The following is a 10,134-nucleotide window of genomic DNA, read 5'->3' as shown; positions in this document are numbered from 1 at the left end:
AATACAGGACCTTGGCACTTCCACCCTGCTGAGAGAGATCCAGAGAGGTCAAGGGCTGAATGTACTCACTATCATTCAAAGGTTGTCTACTATCATGGCCAAAGATAAGCAGATCATCACTCCTTGATGATACATACACTAGTAGGAGGGAGGCAATAATATGCCAGTGTCTTTTTACTTCTGGACTCTTAGTACTATATTTAATACAATGGTAGACACCACGAGTCTACCATTTCTGGGCTAAACTGAAAACAATAGTTTCTGATTCCTGATTTTTTTTTCTTTTGAACCAATAATCAGACTGACCCAGACTCATTGGAAACTTGGGAGTCAGTTGGGTTTTGTAGCTTTCTTCAGCAGAGATTTATTTTATAAAAGGAAAGCTTAGAATTCAATCTGCTTTATCTTTTTTCTTTTTTTTAAGCTTCTGCCTTCTATTTATGTTCTGACAAAACCTTGACTTTTTCTTTGCCTTTTCTGCTTGTTTGTTCCTGGCTGGGCTTCTTGAGTTTTCTCCTCTTCCCAATCTTTGCACCATCTGAGGGAAACAGCTCAAAGAAATTTTCGCTTTCCCTAGTCTAAGGGTAGGAAATAAACCCCTCTCTCCCCCCAGTTTTCTCAGCTGCTGCCTTTCACGTTGCCTCTTCTCTTCAGAACTGTCTTACTTTGCTTCTTTATTTCAACTCCTGGGGTTGGGCTCCATTTATTCAGCCTCTTCCTCACAAATTCTGTGGCAGCACAGCATCCAGGCAGCCATCTTGCCTCCTGCCTGCATCTCTTCAAGCTGCTTTTTGATTGGCAGTTGCAGATTGATTGGCAGTTGGATCATCCTGGTGATGAAAGCAGACCAAAAAGGGATGGGGAAGAAGGAGCAATGGTGCCTATAAGCTACTCAGGCAGTCTTTCCTTCCACATCATGATTACATGTTTGATTGAGCTCCCATTCCCAGGGCAGCTTTTATTATCTTAAAACAAGGGTCATCAAACTTGGCCCTTTTATGACTGGTGGACTTCAACTCGCAGAATTCCTCAGCCAGTGTGCCTGGCTGAGGAATTCTGGTAGTTGAAGTCCACAAGTCATAAAAGGGCCAAGTTTGAAAACTCCTGTCTTAAAATATCTTGAGGATAAATGCAAGATCTCTTAGCTACCACAGATGAGTTATTCATTAATACGGCCAATATTGTCATTCCAAAGCCTTGTCTAGCAACAATTCAAACATGTTTCCAAAGCATTTTGATAGCATGTCTGCTGTTAGTGTCTCTGGATTCTTGATAACCATGAATTAATTAATTCATTAAGTAGCCAACCTTCCTAAAGCATCCAAATCATCAATGATTCTGGATGGAATACAAAGTTCCAAACAACAGTGCAACATAAAAGCCAATAAATAAATGTCACAAAAAGGAGGGAAATATATGTTATACCTTGTGCTTACCCAATAGTGGGTACACATCCCATCTTAGCTCAAAGTTCTTGTGAAGGAAAGCAGTGTTGAGCAGCTCAGGCACAGATGTTGCTGCATAGCAGGGAGATCAGTAGAATAGCACAAAACCTCAAATTATTCTCAAAAGCCTAATATCAGTCCCAGGATCTCAGATAGGTTGTGAAATAATGTACACACAGCTTTTGTGCTGGACCAGCTTATCCTGGCCAAAGCATATATTAGCTTGAGATCTGTATGTTAGAATGTTTGACATTTAAAGGGTTAGACGCTGTTTCCTTAAGAGATAGCTTATGGGTAATGTAGTTTTATCTGTTCAGTGAATCCTATGTTTATCAAGTCAGTGGGAGGGACCACTAAGTTCATCTCAGGATATCCTGGCTATCTGCCAGCTTGTTAAAGAATTCCTTTGTGTGAAATCAGCAATGGGGTTGCATGCAGGGATATTGTCTACAACCATGCTAGAGCTAGTATGAAGAAATTACTGTTTTTACCTACATAAAATGAACAAATGTACAGCATCTGGAAGCATCTTCAGAATTGTAAGTTCTGCTAAAGATTCCCAGAATAAATATTTGTTTTAAAACCATTTTATCGTTGAGTTGACTGCCTGGACTTGAATTACAAAGCATCTTAGTTCAGGTTCTGGAACAGTAAAAACAAGTAACATTCTTCATATTTGTTCTAAAAATGCTATTGGATTTGTTTGCCAGTCAATGTTTTAAAGTAAAGAAAACATTGTTATACTTCATGCATCTACTGACAAAGTGAAGAATTAATGCTAGTAGGCTGCACCCTTGCTAGTAAAACAGTTTTTAATCTTCATCTCTGCTCCCTCTTCGCTAAAAGTAAAAAGTTAGTGAGACTTCTCTATGCCCTGCTTGGATGAAGGGGAACAGCTAAAAGGTTACCTATGTCTGTTTGCCAGCCAATGTTTTTAAGTGAAAGAAATGTTTATTCTCCATGCATCTTTATCTGGCTGCTTGCTAGCAACATTTACTTGGAAGTCAATATCTCCAACTGCCTGCTTATCGTAAAGAGACTTTAAGTTGAAGCAAGCCAAGGAAGGAAGGGGGAGGAGGCCAGAGGTGTTGTGTGTGTTGAAGAAGATTAGTATTAATGAGAGAATTGTTTCAAATGCCTGTGTCTGTGTCTCAACTGCAAATGTCTGTATTTCATGCCAATTCCATTTGTTTGAAAAGCAAGAGAAAGAGATATTATTTGTTTGTAAGATCCCTAAGCATTTATTTGGAAGAGGTTAACTGAAAGGAGAGAGACTTTGAAACTGAAATTCTCAAGCATAAAAATCTTCCACTGCATTTATTCTCTGCTTGTTCATCTGGCTAAAACAACTTGCCAGAGAATGCTGATTTCCTCTATGTAAAAAAAGCTGTTTAAAAAGTAAAGCATTCACCCTTTGCTGGCCCCAACTCAGACCATAAATCAATTTGTTGTATAGTAACCTAGCATCTGGTGAGAGGAAACTGACTCACTTTCCCCTCCCCTTGGAATTAGAGGAATTTGAATGGGGAAAATGGCATCTGGTTTCAGAAGCAGAACCAATCCCACTACTGCAAATAGCAAATGCAGTAGCATCCTCTGGTAGCCAATCTGCACACAACGCCTAAAGTCAAGTTGTCAGCAAAATAGCCTTCAGCCTTATAGCCCCGCTGGAGCTGATCTGCAAATAGCAGGCTTGCACCAAACCAAGCAAACAGCAGCCCCTAGTGGGCAAAGAGTGAACTTCACCAGAAGTACTCACTCACACAACCAGCACTCCTTATTGGACAAAGAGTGAACTTCACCTGAAGTAATCACTCCCGCAAGCAGTGACCCCTAGTGGTGTCTCTGCTGAGGGCAAATTAAGGAGAAAAAAGCAGCAAATTAACCTTGCTTATTATCACAAGTCTTCACTTGGAATCTAGAAAAGCCAGACAGTGCTTCAGTAAACTCCAGGTAGGCTAGCAACGTGGTTCTAAGAAGACAGAATTTAGCTGGCTTTTCTCCAAGTGCCCCCTCGTGGTTAAAGAAGGAACTTCATGGCAGCCTTTAATCATGCACAGAGAGAGCCCTCTAGTGGACAAAGGGTGAACTTCGCTGAAGTACCCACAAACACAATCGGCACCCCCTAATGGTGCCTCTGCAGACAGATAGAGCATCCTGGTGGCTGATCTGCAAATAGCACACTTGCCTTCAACCACGCAGCCTGTGTCACTTGATAGCAGGGGACAGAATCTCCCTAATGAGATTACTCAGATAGGGCACCCTGGTGGTGGAAGAGTGAACTTCACCTGAAGCAATCACTCAAGCAAGTAGTGACTCCTAGTGGTCAAAGGGTGAACTTCACTTAAGTACCCATGCATGCAAGAGAGCGCCCCCAGTGGTGCCTCCACCCACAGACATCACCCCGGTGACTGATGTGCAAGCAGAGACCCTTAGTGGTCAAAGGGTGAACTTCGCTGAAGTACCCACGGATACAAGAGAGTGTCCCCAGTCTACTATTTCTGGGCTAAACTGAAAACAATAGTTTCTGATTCCTGATTTTTTTTTCTTTTGAACTAATAACCAGACTGACCCAGTTTCATTGAAAACTTGGGAGTTGGTTGGGTTTTGTATCTTCCTTCAGTAAAGATTTGTTTTATAAAAGGAAGGGTTAGAATTAAATCTGCCTTATCTTTTTTCTTTTTCTTTTTAAGCCTCTGCCTTCTATTTATGCTCTGCCAAAGCCTTGACTTTTTGTTTGCTTTTCTGCTTGTTTGTTCCTGGTTGGGCTTTTCTCCTCTTCCCAATCTTTGCACCATTTAAGGGAAACAGCTCAAAGAACTTTTCCCTTTCCCTAGTCTAAGGGTAGGAAACAAACCCCTCTCTCTCCCCAGTTTTCCTCAGCTGCTGCCTACTTTCTGATTGCCTCTTCTTTTCAGAACTGTGCTTGGGCTCCATTTATTCAGCCTCCTCCTCACAAGTTCTGTGGCAGCACAGCATCCAGGCAGTCATCTTGCCTCCTGCCTTCATCTCTTCAAGCTGCTTTTTTTGATTGGCAATTGCAACCTGATTGGCAGTTGGATCATCCTGGTGATGAAAGCAAACCAAAAAGGGGTGGGAGCAATGGTGCCTATAAGCTACTCAGGCAGTCTATTCTTCCACATCATGATTACATGTTTGATTAAGCTCCCACCCCCAGGGTAGTTTTCATTATCTTAAAATATCTTGAGGGTAAATCAGTGGTGGGATTCAGCCAGTTCACATCACTTTGGTAGAACCAATAGCTAACTTTTTGTTGCCTAGGCCCAGAATGGAATTCCGAAAGCGGCATCCACACAGAGAAATGGTTGTTCACATATTGGAATCCCACCACTGTCCTCAAAGTTACAACTGCTTTTTCCCCCACATTTCAGGCACTTGGCAACTGGTTCATATTTACAATCAATTGCAGCATCCACAGTCATGTGGCCACCAAGTTGCTAGTTTGGTTGTTGATTTCTGACATATTATGCCAATTAAGTGAACAATTCACTTACAACCCTTGTTACTTACTTTACATAAAATCAAGTCAGGTCACATGGTGATCCACTTAACAACCACAATGACTTACAATCCAAATTACAAGCTAAATTGTAGTCAAGTGTATCCTGTCCCAAATCCAGCTGTATCTTATGCATAGTGAGTGACATGTTTCCTGGATATATTTGAGTCAGTCCTCTCAGAATACGTATGTTGCCCTTATCAGGAAATGGGAATATCCATGGGAGAGGTAAAGAAATTGTGTGCAATTTCCCCCACCCCAGCATTTTTTTTACACTAATGTAGGGGAATCCCTGCAAGATTTAGATTCATAGACCTGTTACTATTATGGTAGGGAGAAGTACAATAATTTGTTGTGGAGTAGGGATTCAAAACTGTGATTTCTTTAGTGTATTTATTAATATACTACAGGATATTTTTGCTGAGGTAATGGCAACTGTCTAGTCCTCTGCATTTTTATGCTTGAATGTGGTTCTTAGCAGCATTCCTCTTGGTTGTCTTCCTGTGAATTTCCTTATCAGTGTGTGATGGGCTTGTTGCTGGAACATTTTCTGACCTGGATTTGAGCTTCCAAAAGGTGATATCCCTGTTGTATGGCCAAAATGAATTTGCAGTTTCACATACCTGGTAGAATCTGTGCATATGTCTAAATATAGTTAATGGCGAGGAAATGTAAAAAACATAATAAAATCCCAATGGGAAATTTTGAATGCTTTGTCAAACCAAATTTGATTTATTTACTACCAAGTGATGTTCAATCCAAGTGATGTTATGTTGCTCTATAATCAAATCACCAAATGATTTACAACAAAGTATAACAAAGTAAAATGCAAATTGCCATTGGAATAACTATATTAAAAGCAGCATAATATATTGACAGAAGTAAAATAAAATATTCACAAAAAGATAGACATCCAGTTTTAACTATTTCTACAAACGCTCTATTTACATATTTGTTCTTTCAATAGAAAACATTTTTCTGCTCCATAATTTTTTAATAGCATTCTTCACCTCTGAATTTCTTAATGTGTAGATTAATGGGTTCAGCATCGGAGTGATGACCGTATAAAACAAAGCTACTGTCTTATCTTCTGAGAAGTTGCTGGAAGGGCGTATATAGGTAAAGGTACATGGTCCAAAAAATAAAATCACTACTGTGACATGGGAAGCACAAGTAGATAGAGCCTTACGAAGTCCTTCAGAAGAATGAGATCTCAAGGAGACCAAGATTACAATATAGGACACCACTAAGATGAGGAAGCAGCTTAAAGCAATCATCCCACTGTTCGCAACCACTATGACGCCAACTATATAGGTATCTGTACAGGCCAGTTTCAGTAGAGGGTGGACATCACAAAAATAATGGTCAATTTCATTAGGTCCACAAAAAGGAAGTTGGGTGGTCAGAAGAGTCTGCACCATGGAGTGCAAAAAACCCCCAACCCAAGAAGCTGCTACCATCCGCCCACAGACTTGCCTGGTTATAATAGTAGTGTAGTGTAGTGGTTTGCAAATTGCAATGTACCGGTCATAGGCCATCACTGTAAGAATGAAGATCTCTGTGCAGCCGAAGAAATGGACTCCAAAGAGCTGAGCTATGCAGCCAATAAAAGAGATGGTTTTTCTTTCCAGAAGAAAATCTGCAATCAGTTTGGGAGCTGTGACGGAGGAATAACAGATATCTACAAAGGATAAGTAACCGAGAAAGTAATACATGGGAGACATCAAGTGGGTGCTGAAGATTATAGTGACTACTATAAGAAGGTTGCCCAGCACAATGATTAAATAGAAGAACAGAAACAAGACAAAGCATATTTTCTGGGTTTCTTCATCTTGCGTGAGGCCAAAGAGAATAAATTCAGTCACATTGTTTGTGTGGAGTGTCATGGATGGGAAGTCCATACCTAGATGACCTGCAACACAGCATAAATAACTATCGACTGACATATTTTATTAATATAGATTTTTGATTATTTATGTCTGATCTTACATGCCTAAAAGAATTGTGATAAATGTCTGAAGATATAGAGTACATAGTAATCATTTCAGATGACAGACTTGGGATTATAGACTTGAATTCTTGATTGAGAATATATGCATAAATCAATAAATGGTCTCATAACATTTTTAAAAACTTACAGTGCATCAGGGAAAGTACTTCATGCTGTTTTATTTTCCAGTTGCTATTACCTTTTTTTCTCAAAAAACAAACATGGGAATATTAAAATAGAAATTGATCAGTAGAAATTCCAGGGTTTCTTTGTAACTGCTTCAGGATTCTATTATAAGACTATGTTTTGCTTCTATATCATGCCCCTTTCTAAAGTACTTTAAGAATAACATCAATATACTCTATGAAAAGTCACCTATCATTTATTAATTTTGTAAGATAGCCATGCACATCTATGTACACATCCTTTTATACATCTATCCCCATCATGCTATTCCCATTCAGGGTAAGTAGTATTATGGAAAGCAGAGAAAGGGAGTCAGAAATAATAACCCAAAGAAAGTGAAGGCATGAGGAGAGGGGAAGGAAACGATTAGTTTATAGCAACAACATACACTGTGCTTCTCCATAACTTTTCCATCCTTGCCAAACATTCTCTGCTTCTATCACATCTATATTTCACTTCACACATGGTCTTTTTTGTTCTTTTCACCTCTTTCTGAGTATCAGCTTCATCCAACTATAATTTTCTCATCTTTCCTTTCTCTTGACCTGGGCATTGCTCCTTCATATGTTTGTGATGTGATTCAGTCTCTTAAATTATCTCTATATGACAAAACCTCCTCAACTTACTTCTTTCATGCTAGTCATTCATGTTTCTATTCCATCCATATTCATTCAACACTCATCTATTATTGAGCCTATCTTCTTCTTTTGTTCCAAATACACTCGTGGTATTAAGGGCTCTGCTCCTACTGTATTCAACTTGCTCTCAGGTCTTTCTCGACACACCCAACTCACATTTCTGGGAAGAAACATACGCTTACACACAAGCATTATTGCTTCTGTCAACAAACATTCCTTTCTTGCAACAAACCACCATACCTCCCACCATGTTTATACTAATATTTGCAACTCATAAAATTTTCCATTTGTTTTCTCCTCTTTAGTTAACCATTCTACCAAAGGACACAAATTCACCAGCTTGCTTTATTTTAATTCCATTTATGTATAACATTTTGCAAGCATTCACCCAGGTTTCCTGTCAATTACAAATTAAATATCTTCATCTTTGAGATACCGCTTTATAAGATCCCTACTTCTCATTTCATCAAACAATTTATCTTACTTTTGGTAAGAGAATTCAAGTTCACAGAAACAATATGGTATTGTCTCCACACAAAACTGCATCCTCATTCATCCTCCTCCTTATTCACATCCTCAGTCAAATGCCAATAACATTACCACAAGCATTCCTTATAAATGCATTCATAAACACACAAAAAACTAAGGGACATTATAACTCCTTATCTTGCTCAGTGTTGAGCTATTTGTTATATACTTGCTTTATTCCCATACATGCTTTATTTCCCTCATATACTGCTCTTATCACATTCAGAACCATCCTTCAGCTCCATATTAATACCAAACATTCCCTAATTCAGAACTATCCACTTTATTGAATGCTTTGATTCTCTAAATCAACTAATGTACAATAAACTTTCATTTTCACACTTGTGCATTGCTCAGTGAATGTTTCTTACTTGATTTTCAGGTGTGGGAGGAGATGGATAAGATTTTTTTTCCTCTAAGAAAAAGGTGTATTCAAAATTCTGTCCCTGCTCTTGATATTGACATTTTTATATGATTATCTTGCTAAATATGTGTGGCTTCTGAATGCTGAAATGTTGCCTATCACTTCAGTAAGCAGACGTATTTTTCAGAGGAAGTATACAAAGAATTCTTATAGTCTAAGAAATGCTGAAATAAATTTCCAATACATATGTAGATTACACTGAACAAACAAGGGGTTAGGAGAGACATGTTATAGAGCTTCATCATTAAAATTAACTAAGTCTGAAAAGTTCATAATAAATGGGCTTCTTATTTTATTATTGCAATGATCTGTAAAGCAAATCAACATTTTATGTAGTCTGGTTAAACAATATGTCTACTATGAATTGGCTAATTTTATTTAAAAAGAAAACACTGAGACCAATAGTCAGATTACTAACAAACAGACATGAACTTATATTTCTTTGTTTCATACACTTTTAAATCAGTGGGCACAATTCCATCAAAGTTAAGCATATTTAGATTTTATGGATTACAGTGGAATTATTTGGAAACCTGTTTATTTTTGTTTTAAAAGGGAAGGAAGTAATTGATATGTACTTCAAAACACAATATATTTTTTAAAAAAGGAAATGCATTCTAGAATAGCATACCGTATTTATGATTTAGTTTTTGATGCCCTCTTCTGATGTTATCGTTGAAAAGCAAAGAGCACATAAACATTATGGGGGCTTAGAGACAGCCCTATATTTTATGCTAAGTTATACCTTAAATATTTGCCTGTATCACCTCCTTCAAAAACAGTAGTTAGCCAGTGTTCTGCTGCTGCAAGGAAATGTCTGTCCTATTAATATAATGACTAGTAAGTTAAATGCCAGTGGGATGCATACAGTGTCCCTTAAGTTGTTAAAACTTTCTTTGAGTGTTCTCAGAAAACAAAGTATTTTAAAATGTCTGGTTTTGGAAAATGTTACTAGCTTTAATCATTACTATATGAAACTTGCCCATTGATAGAATCCTTAGGGAGGTGAGTCATAGAGGTGGAATATCCCACTATTATTCTTTTTGCAGAGTTTGAAAAGAAATACTGATTCAGGGACTAATATAAAATCATAAACCAGGATAATAAGAGCCCAGGAACAAAGTGAAGGGCAGGAAGGGCAGGAACCAATGAAGGAGTTAAATGGTATATTAGTTTCAAAAAGTACTAGTAGCATCCTAGATTCATTGTTATGTTTATTTCTGGAAAGCGATTCATTTAGGATGCTTCTACTGAGGGAGGGAGGGAGGCTGTTTTTACAAGAAAAATAATCAGGAAAAGCAACAGTTACCTTGTTCCCTGCTCCTCCCTTCCTGCAATAGAAATCTTCTTAATAATTTTGATGCAATGTCATCTGATCATATTGAGAGGAATTCTGCCCTCTT

At 38.2% G+C, this 10,134-nt stretch overlaps 1 protein-coding gene across 4 annotated transcripts; it reads right to left on the bottom strand.

Annotated features, from left to right (window-relative positions):
* Window positions 1-5,674: 5,674 nt before the first annotated feature.
* LOC120306961 (olfactory receptor 4S2-like) lies at window positions 5,675-9,569 on the bottom strand. 4 transcript variants are annotated; one of them, XM_039341065.1, is made up of 2 exons: window positions 9,477-9,569; window positions 5,675-6,877 (listed from the first exon to the last, which is right to left on the bottom strand). In XM_039341065.1, the coding sequence occupies exon 2, from the start codon at window positions 6,864-6,866 to the stop codon at window positions 5,910-5,912; it is 957 nt and encodes a 318-aa protein (XP_039196999.1). In that variant the 5' UTR covers window positions 6,867-6,877; window positions 9,477-9,569; the 3' UTR covers window positions 5,675-5,909. The 4 variants fall into 4 exon arrangements, with proteins under 4 accessions (XP_039196999.1, XP_039196998.1, XP_039197000.1 ...); XM_039341064.1 differs by having other exon boundaries at window positions 9,363-9,535; XM_039341066.1 differs by having other exon boundaries at window positions 5,675-6,646; window positions 9,363-9,535.
* Between the last annotated feature and the right edge of the window lie 565 nt (window positions 9,570-10,134).

This window comes from Crotalus tigris, unplaced genomic scaffold (genome assembly GCF_016545835.1).
Source record: "Crotalus tigris isolate CLP2741 ecotype Arizona unplaced genomic scaffold, ASM1654583v1 scf7180000017764.6130737, whole genome shotgun sequence".
Lineage (NCBI taxonomy): Eukaryota > Metazoa > Chordata > Lepidosauria > Squamata > Viperidae > Crotalus > Crotalus tigris.
This window is presented reverse-complemented; position numbering and strand designations above follow the sequence as displayed.

Coding starts and splice junctions, on each gene's coding strand:
- LOC120306961 (XM_039341064.1), bottom strand. CDS start 9,432: ATGTTTATGTGCTCTTTGCTTTTCAACGATAACATCAGAAGAGGGCAT. Junction 6,878..9,362: donor AAAACTAAATCATAAATACG/GTATGCTATTCT, acceptor GCTGTGTTGCAG/GTCATCTAGGTATGGACTTC.